The following is a 20,524-nucleotide window of genomic DNA, read 5'->3' on the forward strand; positions in this document are numbered from 1 at the left end:
GGGATTATCAAGCAGGCACCTTCCTTCATAGGCGTTTCATTGAATTAGGCCCACGACACCACAGGGTGATGAAATTCAGCAGCACCCACCTTTTCCACGGCGGGGTCATCTATGGCAAGCAGCTGCACGGTGACGGGGACACGGTCTCGGATCTTCTGGTTGACGACGGCCTCCAGAGCCTCCATTTCTCCTGGTTTCACCGACGGAGTGTCCAGCTCTATGACGCTGCGCTGTCTCCCCAGTTCCCTGACACACACACAACCGAAACAGGCTCCTTAATGTCATTGCAACATCAAGGCTCCTTGTTTCTGAAGATTTCACAATATTCAGGAACCCTTATTCCTGAAGGCTTTGCAGTGATTAAGAACCTTGGTTTTCTGAACTGAAGGCACTGCAATAATCAGGAATGCTAGTTTATGAAATTGTTGCAATTTTCTAGAACTCTTGATCATTGCATACTTGTTTAACTACAGCATTTGTTTTTATTATTTATTTAAGCCACATGATGTTCACTTTAAACTGTTTATTTTAATGTTAATGTAGTGCTTATTAATGTCATTTCAAGGTGCTTTACAAAAAAGCATCTGCTAAGAAATATAAACATAACATAAACATAATTGCATGTTTTTGGTTGAGAAGCTCACCATGACGTGGTTTTATATCCAAACATGGATTCAGCCACCGCTGTGACAAGATGTTGCCCTGGGAAAAACAAAGAAAAAGATTATGAAGTTTTGGCTCCAGCCTTTAGCACACATGCAGAACATTTCTGAACTTTACTGTGTTGTGATAGATCTGCATTTCATTGTCTAACTGCATTTCATTTGTCTTTGTACTTTGTACTCTGCACAATGACAGTGAAGTTGAATCTAGTCTATAAGTCTAATATATAGGCCCCAGCTGTGGCTCAACTGGCAAAGGACCACGGGTTCGATTCCCGCCCTGTGGTCCTTTCTGGATCGCATCCCTGACTCTCTCTCTCCCATTCACTTCCTGTCACTCTCCACTGTCCTATCATTAAAGGCATAAAAAGTCCAAAACAATATACAAAAAAAAAAAGTCCAATATAGCCTACTCTCCCTTGTTTAAGATGGTGTTCTCATGAAGAAAAACAAGTGTCAGCGTTGTCAGGACTGGGCCCTGGTCTCATATAAAATAATTCTAAGACATTTCCAAGGAGAACAGATTCCTTATGGATGTCCTTATCGTCACGCTGGTGGACAGTTGGATTGGACAGTTGGTTCAGTCCAGTCCAGTGTCAGATGGATTTTCTGTCAGAAATCTGAAAATATTTCCCTAACTCTGAACCACAGGTAAGTTTGGCCCACGGTAGAAAAGCACCAGGGGGGTATTCCAAGTAGATGGTTAAGTGACAGACCAGGGGGGTATTCCAAGTACAGTACGTGGTTAGTGACAAGCCAGAGTAAATTAACTTAATTATAGAGTAAGTGGTAATTCTCCTACAACAAGAGCCCTATGGCACTGTTTTGTTAGGAGAAACCACGTATTTGGAATACCCCCCTGGATAAGATAAAACCAGACTTTGTTTAGTTTGGAGATTGAAGCCCCCGGGCTGTTCTATTATCAGGTTTACAACTTCCTCTGGGTTACCTTTCCCAGGTTTGACACTAAACCACCTGCTTGGAATCATAACCAGTTGGTATTCAGTCACCTGAGTGCTGCTGCATGTGGTCAAACCTCCGCTCCCAGTCCACCTTCAGCTTCACCTCCTGGCCCTCCTGCAGGGCGGAGCCCACAAAGTGCACTGCCTCGGGGCCCTGTCTGAGGATGCGCAGCACAGGCACTCCCCCGATGGTCCCCCGATCATCAGGCTGGAGGGAACATATTATTATTATCATCATTATCATATTATTATTATTATTATTATTATTATGACTACTACAGCCACTATAGTAATTATAACATAGATAATAATGATATTACTACTACTACAATAGCTACTATAGTGATGATAATAATATAATAATGTTACTACTACTACTACTAATAATAATAATAATAACAATAATAATAATAATAATAATATGAAAAAAATCAGTTTGAAACAATTATATTTTTCAAATGTGTAAAGTTGAAAAGGCACCGATTTGGTGGAATGACCCATAATGACTATTCCCTCCCTCTCGAGTTATTTCTGATGTTTTTTTGTTGTTATGTTGATTGATGCTACTTCCTTACCTGACCCCCTCCTTCGGGAAAGAGAATGGTGTCTTTCAGCTTGACGTTATAGCCCTTTACTTTCTCTTTCTTTCCATTGTTCTCGAGTTGCAGCTCTGCTTCCGCGCAGGACACCACAGAAGTAGTATACTGCAAGAGAGGATGCACGAAACGGCAATCACATCAACTTTGGACACCACAGAAGTAGTATACTGCAAGAGAGGTTGATCGAAACGGCAATCACATCAACTTTGGACACCACAGAAGTAGTATACTGCAAGAGAGGATGCACTAAACGGCAATCACATCAACTTTGGACACCACAGAAGTATACTGCATTAACTGCAAGAGAGGATGCACGAAATGGCAGTCACATAATCAACTTTGGACACCACAGAAGTAGTATACTGCATTAACTGCAAGAGAGGATGAACGAAATGCCAATCACATAATCAACTTTGGACATCATAGAGTAGTATAGGCCTACTGCAAGAGAGGATGCACGAAATGCCAGTCAAATAGTCAACTTTGACAGGTGTCGTGTCTCAGTGCACGCCTCAGCTGTCCGTGGTGCTGGTCCAGCTGTCATTTTCAACTGCAGTCTAGTTCTTTAAGGTTGCCCCTCGCGCCATGAACAGCTGTACTCGTTGATCACATACATGATAGAATCCGAGATGTTCAGTGCATTTGACAAGAGGTTTTTAAACACAAAAGTGAAAGTAAGATTTGACTCTGCATAGCCTTCCGTTAGCAACAACGTGATGTAGGCTAGCATACATAGTCAGAGCCTTGATTGCAGACTGCCAAACCGAACTTAACCACAGCTATGAATTAAAATATTGACACTTACCTCCTGCATGTAGCAATCCCTCTGACACTGAAAAGCCATATCTATGTCTTTTGTACAGACAAACTGATCAATGAACCCAAGAACTTGAAGTGACAACCAGACTCGAACCTAGACTATTTCTTCGTTGGTACACTTCGGTATATTACCGCCATCTACTGGAAAGGCATGGATTGGCCACTTTCATGATACTGTGACCAGACTGTTGTTCTAAGAGCTGACAGCATCTAGTCGACTCAATAGTGTCAACGTTTTGATATTATACAGTGTAAATGTTGGCCTACATGATTCTTGGGCAATCTAACTAGTGCTAATATTAAAATATTGGCTATTTAATTGTAGTAATAATTATAACTCTGACTGTTGGCCTTAAAACACCAATAAAAGAAACAAACAAACAAAATTGCATCTTGTTAATGCAAAGTTATGTTTATTCTTTTACTGTTCTGACCTCCAGTAAACATACATATGCACTCATTCACACAAAATATTTCAAATAGGCACATACAAAAACATATCATACATGGGCAGTAAAATTAACATGAAGAGAACAAAAACTGCTTAAAAAGAGGAAAAGATGAAGTACAATTTGACACTAGTATTGGATACCACCAAAACTTCCTGGTGCTGTCTCCAACTCAAAAGCGATTTAGGTTACATATTCTGCAGTGACTGCACACCACAGAAAGTCAACATGACATCATATCCTCACCTGTTTCCTTATGCCTACATAATTATTCCTACATGGTATTGCTGACATGTTAGACAGCTGGTCAAAATGGTCTCAAAAAGCAGGTTAACAGAAGACTAGCTGCTCATGTTATGATATTTCTAGAAAAGCAGGATGAGCCCTATGATTTGTAACTGAAGCTGTAGCGCAACCTAGTGGTCCCTATACAACAATGCATAAGCCAGAATCTACAAATAAACCTCTGAAGTTCGCCTACAAAAAAGAACCAAAATGGCCATCTTTGCCCATATAAGGAGATCTGGTTGTTAATTGAAGCTATATAGCTAATTGGCAAGTTGCATTGCAAGTCAGCACTGGGGTAGCAAAAATCTAAGTGTTCCGCCTTCACATACTGGAGATCACAGTATCCACTCGCAGGCAGAGGACAAAAGTGTTTAGGTAAACGTAATTTCAGACTTTTTCATCCCTGTGAGAGTTTAACAGGTGCCATTATTCAAAATCCCCATGTTATTTTCCCGCAGGAAAAATCGCCAGATACCGGATGTCAAAGATGGCAGCTTTTTTGTATCCGAACTTCAGAGGTCTATGTACACAAATTCTCTGACCAAGTATAATGTTCCACATAGAACAAATTGAGCAAGATCTAGTTTACAGTGTGTCAATTGCTTACACACTTTTGGCTAATTTTGGCAAATTGTCAAAATTCTACACACAAGCCAGGTAAGACATAACACTTGGAGATGAATATTGCGTATCTATGTTGAAATGAAACTCTGCAGTCAACACTTGACAATCCTTTTTCAAAATGTCATTCTTGTAACAAAATGATACACAAGTGAACCATTCTTTCAGATCAGCAACAACACACTGATGTGCTTTATATAAAATACTGCAATCTTTACTATTTTTATTGTAATTTTCTCAGACAGTCTTTTGTGAAACTCAAGAGACATGCTCCAGTAATCACCTTTCAGGCTTTTTGTTTTACGATTGCATCACATTTAAATCAATCTTTCCATAAAGTCAACTGCAATAAACAAAATCAAACGTATAAAAAGACACATACTGTAGCTCCAATCCCTGAGAGAACACAAGAGGTCCGTTGCTATGGTTGACTTTAAAATGTTTCATGCCTGAGCTTGCTTGCAGTGACTACAATATTTCTCAAAAGAAATTTGCTTTATTTTGAAAACATTTTGCGGCCCACTGGTTGAGAATCAATAGGGCAGTAGTTCTTAAGCTTTTTTCCTGCCACCCTTTAAAAAAAAACATTGGACAAGCTGTGACCCACCTCTCTTCAAATGGCAAAATATGTTTTTACTTTGGAAAATGTTGCAAAGGCAGAAATTGTCTTCTCTGATAGGTAGGCCAAAGGTATTAATGTCAATTGGCAGCAATTGATCTGCATCTGATTTATTATGCATCTTACTAGCACTCGTCCAATGTATAACTGGTGCTCCTGTGCCGAAAAAAGGTTTCATGGCGTTCTGTCACTGGTAAACTTATGTACAGCATCTTCAAGCTCATTGCAAGAGGCAGAGGTTTGATTTGCATAAACAGGAACAGTATGGAAACATTGTGAATTGGAATGCGACGTCGTGTTGGAGGGCTACTGAATATCCCAGTTTTTAGACATACTGGTCTAAAAACCTTTAGAAAAATGTATTTGATTCAGATTGCAAATAATTTCGCGACCCCTCCCATAGCCTACTTTTGGCGACCCCCAGTTTAAGAACCACTGCTCTAGGGTAGTATATTCAAGCTCCTCAACATGGCAACATTAATCTTCATTTGTTCAATCAAACAAATAAAATACAATGAAGGTACTGTAAGCCTCCCCTTCTACAATTATTCCTTCATTTCTACATAAACAAAAAGATTATGTGCATAAAGCGCAAAGGAAAGGAAAGTGCATTACAAAAAAGTCCGTACAAGTCGATTACCAAACTCTCCTCCTTTAGTGTCAATAGTCTGTGCTCCATTCGGTAATTAACTTGTATGGACTCAGTAGGGGCGGCACATTATAAAGCTTATTGTTGACAATTTCTGGATTTACAAACAAACAGACAAACAAACAAAACAACAACCAGCTCTGAAGCAGCCAATCCAGTCAAACGAGTCAGCAAATCGTAGCTTGATCGGCGGGCGAGTTCGCACTGTGTGTTTGCCTACTATTTTGATGCGTCAAAATCGCTATTTTAAAACACTAAGAAGGCTCGACACAACGTGAAACTTTGATCGAACTATCATCAGTGTCTCTACACATTAACTTGAGCATTGAGAACATTGTTAGTGTACACATAGTTTACTAAAAAGAAAGGTTTTGGACAACTCACTCCTTGACTGGCATGATGGCAGCGAGCAGAAAACCCAAGTGAGTTGTTCAAAACCCTGTGTACACGAACAATGTTCTCAATGCTCGAGTTCATGTGTAGACACACTGATGATACTTCGATGGAAGTTTCATGTTGTGTCGAGCCTTCTTAGTGTTTTAAAAATAGCGATTTTGACGCGATCATGTATCAAAAAACAGTTCCCATTCAAAACTCCATTTGACCCAAAAACGACAACACGGACAAGCTTGAAAGTGGCGCTTCAGACATTATTATGCTTTTTATAGTTTGACTCGTGTACATTCACAAAACACCCTAGGGTGCATTTTGGCGAGAATTACGCTTTCAGAGAGAAGTTTATGCTTCGACGTGCTAGGAGTCCAGAACTAGTGTCACTTTTGATGTGTGACTGCTCCCGTAGTTCTAAACGAGGCATCGCTTGAGAGGTTGGTTGCTATATAACTCCTTACCACTAGATGGGAGAATTTCTTACACAGGGGGGCTTTAATCAGATAATACGGTAACTTCTCTCCTGTGCAACTGAAAGTCGCATGCTCATGACATAATTTTTAGCATTAGGTTCAGAAAAACGTTTAGTATGGAGACGTAAAGTGAGATCATACAATGCATTTCTCTGAAAATAAAAACGCTATAAAAAGCTTCAGATGTAAAGCTATTTGATGTCACAGTGACACCAAAATGAACGGTTCTCAGGATGACCAGTTCATTTTGGTGTCACTGACAGTTACAGTGAAAGTGATTGTGATTAGTTAAAGTCAGCATTCCTTTCATCCACCCCCCTTCATTTTGGTGTCAAAGGAATGGTAACTCTAACTGGTCTTCCATTACCACCAGAGGGAACATAGGGGGTAAACTTTCTGTACATTCTCCTACCCCCTTGGCTCTACCATGCCCACCCTGCTTGGTTTCGAGGCTCCTGTTGCTCTACAGTTGCTCTACCAGCTGCTGCTGTGGAGACGAGCCCTGAGGGCAAGCAGACCAAAAGTGTTTGTTAGTATATCAAAATATAGTGCCCGGTAGAAAAGCTAATTTCAAACACAAATATTGCTTAATTTCATGCATACATTTCCTTATGATAAGCTTCTGTATTGAGAATGGTTGACTGATAATTCAATCTTGTATTATGGCCTGTTCACATAGAGATGGAAGATCTTCCATCTCTATGACTTACCTGATGTTTCATGATTAAAATAACCAACACCAGCAGCACCACCACCACCACTCCACCTAGTATATAAAGGATCAGCCAATAGTGATGTCTTGACTCGTCCTTGTCTATAAAAAATAATAAGCATGCATCGATGTGTCATTTATGAGTCATTAAAAAGTATGTAATAACATTAATTGTGATGATATTTTATATTGGATAACAGTTAGATCAGAGTCAAACTACTTATTAATATCTTATGGGACAAGAAGCGTTCCTCAAGTGCCGATATCCCAGGACATCCCCACTTGGCCTCTTAACTGCTAATTCTCACTCCACATATTGCACTGTAAAAGATATCTCCACAGCTGTGATGACCTGCAACTTACAGCCAAGGGGATATCCTTTACCAGTGCTACTCTCACTAGTGCCATATTGCTTAAACACTTTTATACTGTGATAACATTTCATACTTTATATCATACCAGGAAAGACAAAGGTGGCAGCCTGAGAAACTCCTCTGTCGTCCATGAAAGTGCACGTGTAGTTGCTACTGGTGGAGACGGTGACATTCAACTGGCTGTTGATGTGAATAAGCTGCTCTGAGGTAATGCTGGTTTTGAGCTTAGCCTGGTCAGTTAATTTCTTCCCATGTCCATCTGTCCAAGTAAAATGACCTAGTGGATACCCTTCCGCCTCACAGCGAAGAGTGTATACTCCATTGCCGATGGAGACATTGCTTTTCTGGACTGGGTTCCATGGGGCTGTAGAAAGTGGGAGAACACACAGCGAGCAGTGAATTAAAGTCCATAATAGTTTCAAAAGCAGATAATTATATGGTGCTCTAGTCCTGCTGATTCTATGACACGTCTTGGGAAGGTGCAGGTTTGTCTGTATGTATGTATGTATGGCGGCAAGATTCTGTCTTCTCCAGCCCAAAAAAAATCTTGTAATCTAGTGATGCCAAATGAACCTCTGGCTTTCCAGCCTATTGATTCGCCAATTACCTGAAGCCTCATTGGTACAGTGAAGACCTTTGTGAACCAGCAACGCTATAAACACAACTGTACTGAAAAAAGGTTCATGAGTTTTTCAAAACAGAGCCCAATGGGCTGTCTCCTATTATTATTTATTTATTTATTTGTGTGACGCTTGAATACAAAGCGACTTGCATAGAGTGCATAGGGGTATGAATACTTATGCACCCTGTATTTTAATGAAGAACATTTATTTATTTACGATACATTATTCATTCACAAAGAAAATTGGTGTCCTTAAAGGTTGGATTTTTCCTCATTTTTTTAATTAATACATTAACATTTACAAAAGATGCTTTTTTTATTCCTCTTTTTAGTCAACTTTAGCATGGGTCTGAAGACTTTTTATAGGCACTGTATGGCAACTATTACAAGGGCCAGTTTCCCCAGAGCAACTTGGGGTGAAGTGCCTTGCTCAAGGGCTCAAGGGTGGCAGCTGGGAATCGAACCCACAACTTTAGCTTCCGAAGCAGGACGTGATCTGGCACGCTTAGTTGGCCATGGCCCACAAGCAACAATGAATAGACCAGGCACCTATAAATCAAATGGGACTTTACAATTCACAACTCTAGGTTTTCATAAACGAAAATAAATGCATTATTATAACAAACAAAGCAGTATCCCAACCCACTCCCATGGTTTATGCAGTGTAAAACCTTTGAATCAAATTCCAAAGCAGTCACTTGGGTGTTAATCCTAAACAAAGCTTTAAAGGTGCCTCTATCACTTCAAACCAGGGTTCCCAATCAAGTCAAATGTAAAATTCGGTGATTTTCCCCTAACAAAAAAACCCTGAATTTCTATGACCTACTATGAATAGTACATTGAAATTACTAACCAACTATTTCAGAGCAGCCGAATAGTGTTACAGAATCTTAGACCTGGGATGTATCCTATCCTGTGACGCCCCCTTGGAAATGGGAGGTGAATGAAGCTTGCCCAGACCCAATCTCAATTTCAAATGTCTGGTGCTAACCAGGCTATAACAAAAATAAAAAAAAAATAACCACAACCGCTCAAGCAAGTGGTAATGGAAAGAGCTAATAACCAGATAAACACCAATGCAGCATGGAAATTTTATTATTGTATTTTGGCAAGAACATTTTAACTTCTGCCACAAAAATTCCCTGACTTTGCCCCAAAAATAATAATTCCTCGACTTTCCATGTCTGGAATAGATTCCATTATATTCCAGAAATTCCATGACCTGTGGGAACCCTGTAAAACCACATATTCAATCAACTCCGTCAACTTCCTCAACTTATCTTCCTGGTGCCTGTCAACAGCGATGGTCTGATGAGCGCGTCTCACCAGAGCGTAGGCCAACTGGCTCTGTCGTGTCAACTACAAGCCATCTCATCTACCAATGTTCTGCCCTAGCGATTACACAGCTAGAGTTGGATTAAGTTAACACGGACTTTTCTTTATTTTAATTTCTTATTTATTTATGTATTTTATTACTTGTTCATTTTTGTTTGTTGTCTGTCTTGTATGTCTACCGTTAGGTGTCTCGGGTACGCTGGCGATTACGCCGCTCCATCAGGCATCTTTTGTCTTGTGCGTCAATTGTTATTTTGTAAATGTGTTTGTTTGTCTTGATGTCGCGGGTAACGCTGGCGACTACGCCGCTCCGTCCGGCATCGTTTGTCTTTTTGTTATCTGTAGTGTTTCTGTAATCTCAGCTTCATTGAAAATGAGGGCTTCCCTCAATAACCCTCCGAGAATAAATAAAGGTTGAATGAATGAATGAATGAACTTGGTCATTGTGGATCAAACAATCTAAACTACAATAACTCCTCTCCTGTTTGGGGCTTGTGTCTGACCCACACACACATTATAGGTCACAAGCATAGAATTAGCACAGGTTTTTCCCTCTCAAGTCTAGAAAATCTCAATAATGTATTTCACTCCGCAATGACTTTACTTCTTGGTTTCCTCTGTAAGTCTCATTAATTAGTTTCTCAAAGCATTACCACTACACTGCCATATAAAAGGCGGCAAAAGTATTGTGTAGAGTAGATATAACTAACCTCGAACTTTCAAATGACACAGCCCCTGATCTATATAGAGAGGCATCGATGCAAAACACTTGTATGCTCCAGTGTCTGGGATGCTGACGTTGTCCATCTTTAGAGCAACAACCTTATTTGGGAAACCATTTTGCAGTAGCTGAACTCTTCCAACGAAGTTTGGGAATACTTTTAGTCCTTCTTGATCTAAACGAATAACGTCCACTGAAGATTCTTCACTTTTCTGGATGTGCACAACTAAATTACTTTCGGGGTCCAACTTAAATGAAAGGTTCCAAAACAAAATGACCTCGTCATGGAGTGCTGCATCAAATGTGTTGTTGGCATCAGATGAATAGACTGGAAAAAAACAAAACAATAATTGAACATAATTGGTAAGGGACTGTGACCATCCAAATTTCACATGACTCCGTTTTAACCTACTAAAGGGGAAAATAATTAAAATCTTGTATTCTTACATTGCAGAGAGGCCAGCATGAGGCAGAGGCCAATTATTATGTTTTGCATCTCTTTCCCATTTAGTGAAATGAATGAGGTCAAGATAAAGTTCACCAAATCTGTGAAAGCAAACAAAAGAGCATTACAGGTGCCGCAGAATCAAAAAATAAACGTTTCACTGTTTTCCAGTCCTCTTCCATGGATGTTCATATTTCATAAGCCCAACTTCGAACAGCCAACCTGACTTTTATCAGCACAATGCTACAGTAGGTTATGCCTTCACTGAAGTTCTTCATCCACCCCTAAAGATTGCAATATTACCTGAAAGACAGGCGTTTACCAAACATACCAAAGCTTTTCATCTCTTAGCACCATCACCATACGTTTTCTCATTGTGATATTCAGAAGTCTATCGTGAAGGGGCTGGACAAAAGCGACGCTGACAGCTTTGCAGGTTCTCACCGCACTCGTCGAATGTCATGATCAGACCAACAAGATTTTCAAGGGCGCCTCACAAACATTTGACATTAAATATTTCATGGCCACCAGATGGATTCCAGTTGCTTCCAGTAGCAACAACTGGAATCCATGCATTGCCACAGAATTATTTTTGGAATCTGATCCCTTATCATACCTGTTCATTCTATTTATACTCGTCGCTCGACTTATCTTGACTAAATTCAAGATGGCGGCGAACGGTAAACTTCCTGAAGGTACTGTCTGTATAAATAGTCTTGTAAATAAACTACCAGTGCTTTTTCAAAGTTCTCAATGTCTCGTTTTAAATGTCATGGCCCTCTGAAGTCTACCAATAAAGTGTGGAGCTACTTTGAGCCTCGTAAATGGTGTAAAACAGTAATTTATTTGCATGGCTAGCCAGATGCCCGAGGCACCCCCATTGAAAACCTGTTGGTAGCATCGGCTAACTAGCGCCAGATTTCGGAGATGCAACATTCAAATTACTAGACAAAAAAATATATCCAGAGAAAAGTGGATATTGAGGGGTACAGCTCCATAGACCTCCATGCATTCTGCACTGGCCTGCGAGCACCCTCACGTGAAATCTGAGGAGGAACTGTAACCAGTCCAGAAACTGGAAGTAACCAGACAGTGCCAATTCTCTTCCTATTAGACATTCTCTGGTACAACCCATAGACTGTATATAGTCTATGGCATAGATATTAGAAAGCTAGATACCGCATTGACTGTAGAGTTCTATCAGGTGGCATCGTAAACGCGGCCGCCATATTGGTAGGGGCAGCACCTTTATTGTCTATGGGCAACATTTGCAGGCAATCACAGACACTTGTCTGATTTCCAGTCAGAGGGCTCTATTTTAATGATCTCTTCACAAGGCAAGTAGAACGCTCCATTGACTTGAATGGGTTTTCCCAAAGTTCTACGGTAAAATATTTTCATATTCGCAGCAAACATATTATTACCGCTGTCAATGGCAACTATGTTTGTGATTCTACTTCAGTATAAGTATAAGTATATATACTCTTTTTGATCCCGTGAGGGAAATTTAGTCTCTGCATTTATCCCAATCTGTGAATTAGTGAAACACACTCAGCACACAGTGAAGTGAAGCGATCAGCTGTGTTCTAAAGAATGTTTGATTCAAGTTCAACGTGTGTTGTTGCGAACTATGTTTCTCAGCAAATGCCACGATGAATGGTAACAAATAGGCTAGGAAATAAGTCCCTTCAGGGCGGAACAAGACCCATCTGCTGCGCGTCGGTAAATGACTGTTGCACCTGACGCAAATCTAAAATGGGGTGGTCTGAAGTAGCTACATTACTCATGGGTGTGGTTTTGGCGTAACATGCAATAAACCAATCAGAGCTCATCTCACATTCCCTTTAACAACAGGCACGCTTGTTCCATAGCTGATTGCTATTATGATGGCGGATTTGCCAGGCGCAGCCGGGAGCGTTCACAGCACTAAAAGCACTGTTCATTTGGGAACAGGTAGCTATTGATTTTTCCTCTTGACAAAATGTAAGACAGAATTGTCACAAAGACATAAAGTACTTTCCGATGTTTTGGGATTACTCTCACTGAATCATGAGGTTATGAATGCATGGTGATATTTTTGTAATGCAATCTAACATTACCTCTCTATAGACAATGCATATATATCTTCTGTCAGATAAGCTCTTCTCTCCAGTGCTGCAGCTAGGGCATTTGTGTTAAATGGCATCGGCATGCAGTTCAACATCACGTCTCCCTAAGTCCTCTAATATTTCCTAATTTATGTCATCAACACATCCGTGATTCGTGGAAATGTGTACAGATTTATGCCTATTTTTTCCACATCTTAATGGACACCACACTGATTTCCCTCGTGTGGTAATATTTTTCCTTGTAATTATGTATGGTTTGCAGAAATGGGAACTGTGTTGTATAGATGAGGAGCGAAGTGTGCATTGCGCAGCACAGGCGGCCAAGGGCTCCTGCAGGTGTAAGCTACTACTATGGAGTCAAAATAGGGTCATTACTTTTGAGAGGTTGTGTAAAGATGTTCACATGTGTAATAAAGTTTTGCAGCTGTGCAAAAGGAGTTCTGAATGTGCAAAGACATTTCGTACCTGTAGAAATATTTTGTACATGTGTGAAAAAATTATGTACCTGTAGAAATATTACGTACTTGTGTGAAAGAAATGTGTATCTGTAGAAATGTTTTGTACATATGTGGGGGGAAAATGCGGATCTGTAAAAATATTTTGTACACGTGTGGAAAAAATATGTACCTGCACAAATACTTTGTACGTGTGTGTGAATCTCCTACGCGATGCTTTCCTGCGCAACACTGAAAGTATGAGCGTGAAACTGAGATACAATGCTTACGGACTTTTGACCCTAATTTTACGGCCTTTCTGTAGAGCCAATCAACACATTGCTTACTGCCTGGAGCGAAGTGTGCGTTGCGCAGCACAGGCGGCCAAGCAAGGGCTCCTTACCATCAGGCAACTCAACAACGAGAAACAGTTTTCAAGTTGACCTAACTTTCCAACTCTGCACAGTATCCCATTAACTGCATGACCGTAGGCTATTTACAATATTTTCTGTAGAGTTTGAAAACACGTCATCATCAACTTAATGCACGCACAACATTTGTTTGAGCAGGAGAGAGGATAACAATGAATGGACGCAGCAACTACAGAAAATGTAGCCATACTTGCTTTCTTTTACTATCTATGGTTGCTAGTTAACAGCACATAATAAGCTGATTTAAGCTAATTCACTAACTAAAGACTTCAAGGCTATCATGGATATAAAGCGTTTTTTGAAAACAACGAAAAAATGGAGGGAACATAGCAAAGCTTGGAGTTATTTCAGATGGGCTACAACATGGTAGGCAAAATTGTGGTGCTTGTCAAAACCTTAGCGCAGCTGGAATAATGCTTAGGCAATTTGAAGTTCAACAGTGTGTGTCAATGGCAGGCCTATAGTATATGACTCGGTACAGAGTTAATATGGCCTGGTACCTACAATGTCGAACTTGGTATAAATATTAATGTATATTCTGAAAGTACATGTTATAAGGATTTCATTTCACCCCCCTTTTACATATGCAGAACTTATTGTTTTCACAGCCACACAATTTGAAGTTCAACAGTATGTGTCAATGAGAGGCCTATAGTATATGACTCCATACAGAGTTAGTATGGCCTGTTACTACAAAGGCGAACTTGGTATAAACATATTCTGAAAGTATACATAATATAAAGAGATACAGTGTTTTCCCTACAATGTATTCATCAGCGGCGCATCAAGCGCCACTGCAAAAAAAAGTTGCCTAATTAAAAAAAAAAATAAATAAATAGACGCAAGTGAACTTCAGGAACAGCTGCCGTTCGTTCAGGTTTCATGTCAACAAATAATAGTAGGCTAACGTTGAAGACGCAGCAGTAGCAGTAACAGCAAAAAATGTCCTGTCCTGTTAGTACTGTCCTGAGTAGTGTCCCGAGACAGTTAGACACTGTCCCGAGACACCCAGACACTGTCCCGGGACAGTTAGCCACTGTCCTGTGACACCCATGACTGTCCTGTGACACCCATGACTGTCCTGTAACACCCAGACACTGTCCCGGGACACCCAGACACTGTCCTGTGACACCCAGATACTGTCCCGAGACACCCAGACACTGTCCCGAGACACTCATGACTGTCCTGTGACACCTAGACACTGTCCCGAGACAGTTAGACACTGTCCTGTGACACCCATGACTGTCCTGTAACACCCAGACACTGTCCCGAGACAGTTAGACACTGTCCCGTGACACCCATGACTGTCCTGTAACACCCAGGCACTGTCCTGTGACACCTATGACTGTCCTGTGACACCTAGATACTGTCCCGTGACACCTATGACTGTCCTGTAACATCCAGACACTGTCCCGAGACAGTTAGACACTGTCCCGTGACACCCATGACTGTCCTGTAACACCCAGGCACTGTCCTGTGACACCTATGACTGTCCTGTGACACCTATGACTGTCCTGTAACATCCAGACACTGTCCTGTAACACCCAGACACTGTCCCGTGACACCCATGACTGTCCTGTAACACCCAGACACTGTCCTGTAACACCCAGACACTGTCCCGTGACACCTATGACTGTCCTGTGACACCTATGACTGTCCTGTAACATCCAGACACTGTCCCGAGACAGTTAGACACTGTCCCGTGACACCCATGACTGTCCTGTAACACCCAGACACTGTCCTGTAACACCCAGACACTGTCCCGTGACACCTATGACTGTCTTGTGACACCCAGACACTGTCCCGAGACAGTTAGCCACTGTCCTGTAACACCCAGACACTGTCTCGAGACAGTTAGACACTGTCCCGTGACACCCATGACTGTCCTGTAACACCCAGACACTGTCCTGTGACACCTAGACACTGTCCGGTGACACTCATGACTGTCCTGTAACATCCAGACACTGTCCCGTGACACCCATGACTGTCCTGTAACACCCAGACACTGTCCTGTGACACCTAGACACTGTCCGGTGACACTCATGACTGTCCTGTAACACCCAGACACTGTCCCGTGACACCTATGACTGTCCTGTGACACCCAGACACTGTCCTGGGACAGTTAGCCACTGTCCTGTAACACCCAGACACTGTCCCGAGACAGTTAGACACTGTCCCGTGACACCCATGACTGTCCTGTAACACCCAGACACTGTCTCGTGACACCTATGACTGTCCTGTGACACCTAGACACTGTCCCGTGACACCTATGACTGTCCTGTAACACCCAGACACTGTCCCGTGACACCTATGACTGTCCTGTAACATCCAGACACTGTCCTGAGACAGTTAGCTACTGTCCTGTGACACCAAGCCACTGTCCTGTGACACCAATGACAAATGTTCCAAATGTGAACCACTTTGAGCTGCATTCTGTGAATGAAAGGTGCTATAATTAATTATATTTATAATTATTATAATAATTATTATAATTATTATTATGTAGAATCATTTATGTCTTTGAATCATTGTGTGTGTGTGTGTGTGTGTGTGTGTGTGTGTGTGTGTATGTATGTATGTATGTATGTATCTTTTTATTTGTTTTGTTTTAGATAAAATATAAAGCTTATTAATTGTTTTACATAAAATTGTACATGTAAAAATCCTTTTTTGCTTTATGACTTTTTAAGTTTTAAAGTTGTTTGTTAGAATTTTTAATAAAGATGACTTGTGCTTTAAAGTAGTAGCTCTGGATTTGTGTTTTGTTATCAAGTAATGTTCAAGCACAGCTGGCATTCAGCCAACACTCAGTCAGATCAGTTAGTGTGTGGGCCAGTGCATGCCCAGGGACCCAGGCAACCCTCAGCCAACACTTTGATAAACAATAACACCCACACCTGGGCCGACAGACAGACAGACAGACAGACAGATAGATGCTTTATTTGTATGAAGATAACAAAATATCAACTCAGGTCTCAGTGCAGACCAAGTACTATAGTGAATAATAAATAAATACAATATAACATAACATAAGTGCTTGTTTATGGAAGTCCACAACAACCATCTCCTTGGTCTTGGTGAGTTTGTTTTCCTTGCATAACAAAACAATAAGTCATTTTACGGCGTTTTGGCCACACTTGGGGCAGAGCAAATCTTTATGTCAGTTTCCACTGATTGGGCCATGGGCATGGGCAGGGATGGGCAGTATTTCTAATACATGTGTTTAAAATATGTATTTCAAATACAAAATACTATTTTGTCATTTGTATTTTATTGAGATAATGAAAATGCCTTCGTATTTTGTATCAAAATACTTCAGTGTTGCGTATTTTTGTATTTTCAAAATACTTTAAAATACTTTCTGTGAAACACTGTGATGACATCTATCTAACTATCTATACTGTAAAGCACGAAATGTCTGTCTCTGTCTGTTTGTGGCACCCTTGCATGGTCAAGCTGGAATGATTAACAGGCCCCATAACAACTATATAAAAAATATTTTATATATATAAAAAATAGTCTGAATGCAACACTGTCTGAGAAGTTAGTTGTGCTCAAAGGCATCAACTGAGGAAACACGACTAGCTAAGGTTACACACACTCCTTTGCTCACACAAGGACAGCAGAAGGACTTGAATTCACAAGTTTATATTGCAACACTTGAGTTTGATATTTTCCTTTCTTTTTTCTGTTTTACAGGTTTTTTTTCTAGACTTTAAATGTGTCTATGTTCTCTGACCTGTGAAATATTTCAGTGCTATGGTAACTTGACAAGATACCTCAAACAAGGACATTTCCAATTTTGCACATTTTAAATAACAAATGATTGATAATGTCATAATAATTGGCTTCTAATTGGCTCAACTGATTGGATGGTATTAATGTGACAACCTGATTTTTATTTTTACTTTTTTTTGTATTTACATTGATAGAAGTTGTGCACACACCATCAGGTGTATACAAAATTATTCAACTGTGATGAAACTCACCATAAGTGTGGTAATGATGTGGTTATATAACTTAAAAGGTTAAAATGCTACCTAGTTTAAATTTCTAAATCAGTCATCTATTTGGATTGTTTGTCTTTCAGTTATTGTCACTGATTCATAGTGGGCAATCTATTACACCAACTGGTTGGAAAGTGCAACAGTTGTGGAGTCGGCATTGCATGTCGCTGCAAAACAGTACATCTCCAAACTTATAAACAGTAACTGTCAAATAAGGAATTTGAAGATGACATCCGAAAAGCATTAGATTGCATAGAAAACTGATTGATATGAATACACTGTACAGTTTATGTAGTAATAATGCACTGGTTATGAATAACAACTATTTTAAGTAAACATACAATTAGTAATGCAAAAAGTTTTTGTTCTAAGATTTATTTCTCTTTTGTGGCCCCAATTAGTCCAGGAAACTGGCAAAAATGATACAGACTGCCATAATCTGTGATGAAGATATCATAGATGTTGACCTTGTGCTCGACGTAATGATGCCTGAGGTAAGGAAATGTGAATATAAAAGCCATGTCATATTATGATCAGTGTGGTTTCTCCAGAATAAATAAACCAAACCATACCAAACATGCATATTGTCACTACATTCTCATGCTATTTCCAATTTGAAATCTGTTTGCATTTGAAGGTTTCCATTAACATTGTCACGAACCACGAGGGTTTCTGCAGGTTTCTGGAGAGGTTCATGTCCATGCATCCGGCATTGGAGTAACAAGCATTGCTGTTTTTTTCTGTATTTATACATTCTTTTTTAATGTATTAGTTGTTTATTTATTTATTTATGTCTTATTGGATTTCAATTTATTATCTTCATTTCATTATTTACAAGGATACAAGGATACAAGGATACAAGGAAGTTTATTGTCACATGCATATAGTTACTGGAAGTAAGAAATGCAGTGAAATTATGTCTGGTGTCAGCCTATTTGTGCATTTATGGGGGGGGGGGGGGGTAAAAAGTGCAGTAGAAGAGGGGTTTAGTAGATTAAGTGGCAAGGGCTGCATAAAAAAGGTGGGGGAGGATTGGGATTGGGTGGGGGGCACCAACAAGGAGCACCCAAGAGCAACAGGGGCAAGGAAAAACAAAGGAAGAAACCTTGGGCAGATCCACGGCTCAAGGGGCTAACCCAACTGCCAGGGGTCTTGGTGTGTGTGTTGGGGGGATGACAGGGGAGATGGGATAGTGTGCTGTGTATGTGGGGAGAGGGCAGTGTGCAATATGTGTGTTGGAGAAGCTTCCTCATGAGACAATGTGCTGTGTATTGGGGGGGGGGGGGGGGGCAGTGTGCTGTAAGTATGTTGGGGATGTGTGTTGGAGAAGCTTCCTGATGAAATAATGTGCTGTGTATGTAGGGGGGGGGGGGGGGGGGCAGGGACTTACTATTGCAAGCAGAGTACTGTATGTATGATGTATGTGAGTGATGACAGTGAAGATGTGTGTGTGGGCGGGAGGGGAGTGGAGCAGTGACTGTGTGTGTGTGTGTGTGTGTAGTGTGTGTGTGGGCAGTGTGCTGTAAGTATGTTGGGGATGTGTATTGGAGAAGCTTCCTGATGAAATAATGTGCTGTGTATGTAGGGGGGGGGCAGGGACTTACTATTGCAAGCAGAGTACTGTATGTATGATGTATGTGAGTGATGACAGTGAAGATATGTGTGTGGGCGGGAGGGGAGTGGAGCAGTGACTGTGTGTGTGTGTGTGTGTGTAGTGTGTGTGTGGGTAGGTGGGGGAAGTGTGCTGTAAGTATGTAGAGGATGTGTGTTGGAGAAGATCCTGAAGACAGTGTGCTGTGTATGTAGGGGGGGGGGGGGGGCAGTGTGCAGCAAGTATGTAGAGGAGGCTTACTGTAGCAAGCAGTGTGCTGTATGTATGTGAAGTGATGACAGTGATGATGTAAGTGTGTGTGTTGGGAATGGGGGTGGGGTGGGGGTGGGGGGGGCAGAAGGCTAAACCTTCTGGGGGGATGACAGGGGAGATGGGAGTTCAGGGGCAGAAGGCTAGGCAATCAAGGACATGGGTAGATGGAGGAGAAATCAAAAATAATAAATAAAAAGTTCAATGGAGATGTGCAAAAGTTGGAGAAAGTCAGATATGTGTGTGTGTGTGTGTGTGTGTGTGTTTTGACGTGTGATGAAATAAGAAAATAAATAAAAGGTCTGTAGCATAGGGAGAGGGATGTAAAAGTGCTAAAAGTCTTGTAGGTGTGTGTGTGTGTGTGGGGGGGGGGGGGGGCAGTGTGCAGCAAGTATGTAGAGGAGGCTTACTGTAGCAAGCAGTGTGCTGTATGTATGTGAAGTGATGACAGTGATGATGTAAGTGTGTGTGTTGGGGATGGGGGTGGGGTGGGGGGTGGGGGGGCAGAAAGGCTAGGCAATCAAGGACATGGGTAGATGGAGGAAAAAACAAAAATAATAATAAAAAGTTCTATGGAGATATGCAAAAGTTGGAGAAAGTCAGATATGTGTGTGTGTGTGTGTGTGTGTTTGTAAAATAAATAAAATAAATAAAAGGTCTGTAGCTTAGGGAGAGGGATGTAAAAGTGCTAAAAGTCTTGTAGGTGTGTGTGGGGGGTGGGGGGGTCATGAGTGCTGAGTAGTGAATGAGTGCAAAGTCAGTATAGTGTGAGTTCAGAGTTGGGAAATGTTTGAGAGTGCTGAGGAGTGAATGTGTGCAAAGTCAGTATAGTGTGAGTTCAGAGTTCGGATGGCCTGGGGATAAAAACTTCTCCTAAGTCTCTCAGTTCTGGCTTTGTGACTACATAGGCGTCTTCTTGATTTCAGTGGTAGGAATAATCCAT

At 41.0% G+C, this 20,524-nt stretch overlaps 1 protein-coding gene across 2 annotated transcripts in view; it reads right to left on the bottom strand.

Annotated features, from left to right (window-relative positions):
- aarsd1 (alanyl-tRNA synthetase domain containing 1) overlaps positions 1 to 20,524 on the bottom strand; it is a 35,751-nt gene that overhangs the window by 3,958 nt on the left and 11,269 nt on the right. Inside the window, exons 2-10 of one of the 2 annotated variants that reach the window (XM_076297871.1) lie at positions 10,743 to 10,841; positions 10,285 to 10,623; positions 7,703 to 7,981; positions 7,242 to 7,345; positions 3,029 to 7,033; positions 2,200 to 2,328; positions 1,673 to 1,832; positions 645 to 702; positions 90 to 246 (exon numbers count right to left, since the gene is read on the bottom strand). In XM_076297871.1, the coding sequence (XP_076153986.1) occupies positions 90 to 246; positions 645 to 702; positions 1,673 to 1,832; positions 2,200 to 2,328; positions 3,029 to 3,067 (543 nt within the window). In that variant the 5' untranslated portion in view covers positions 3,068 to 7,033; positions 7,242 to 7,345; positions 7,703 to 7,981; positions 10,285 to 10,623; positions 10,743 to 10,841. The remainder of the gene's footprint in view (positions 1 to 89; positions 247 to 644; positions 703 to 1,672; positions 1,833 to 2,199; positions 2,329 to 3,028; positions 7,034 to 7,241; positions 7,346 to 7,702; positions 7,982 to 10,284; positions 10,624 to 10,742; positions 10,842 to 20,524) is intronic. The other variant, XM_076297872.1, reaches the window with a different exon arrangement.

The sequence above is a fragment of the Alosa pseudoharengus genome, unplaced genomic scaffold (assembly GCF_046254945.1).
Source record: "Alosa pseudoharengus isolate Yale_2024_CS ecotype anadromous, Long Island Sound unplaced genomic scaffold, YU_APseudo_1.1 YU_APseudo_1.1_scf_21, whole genome shotgun sequence".
Lineage (NCBI taxonomy): Eukaryota > Metazoa > Chordata > Actinopteri > Clupeiformes > Clupeidae > Alosa > Alosa pseudoharengus.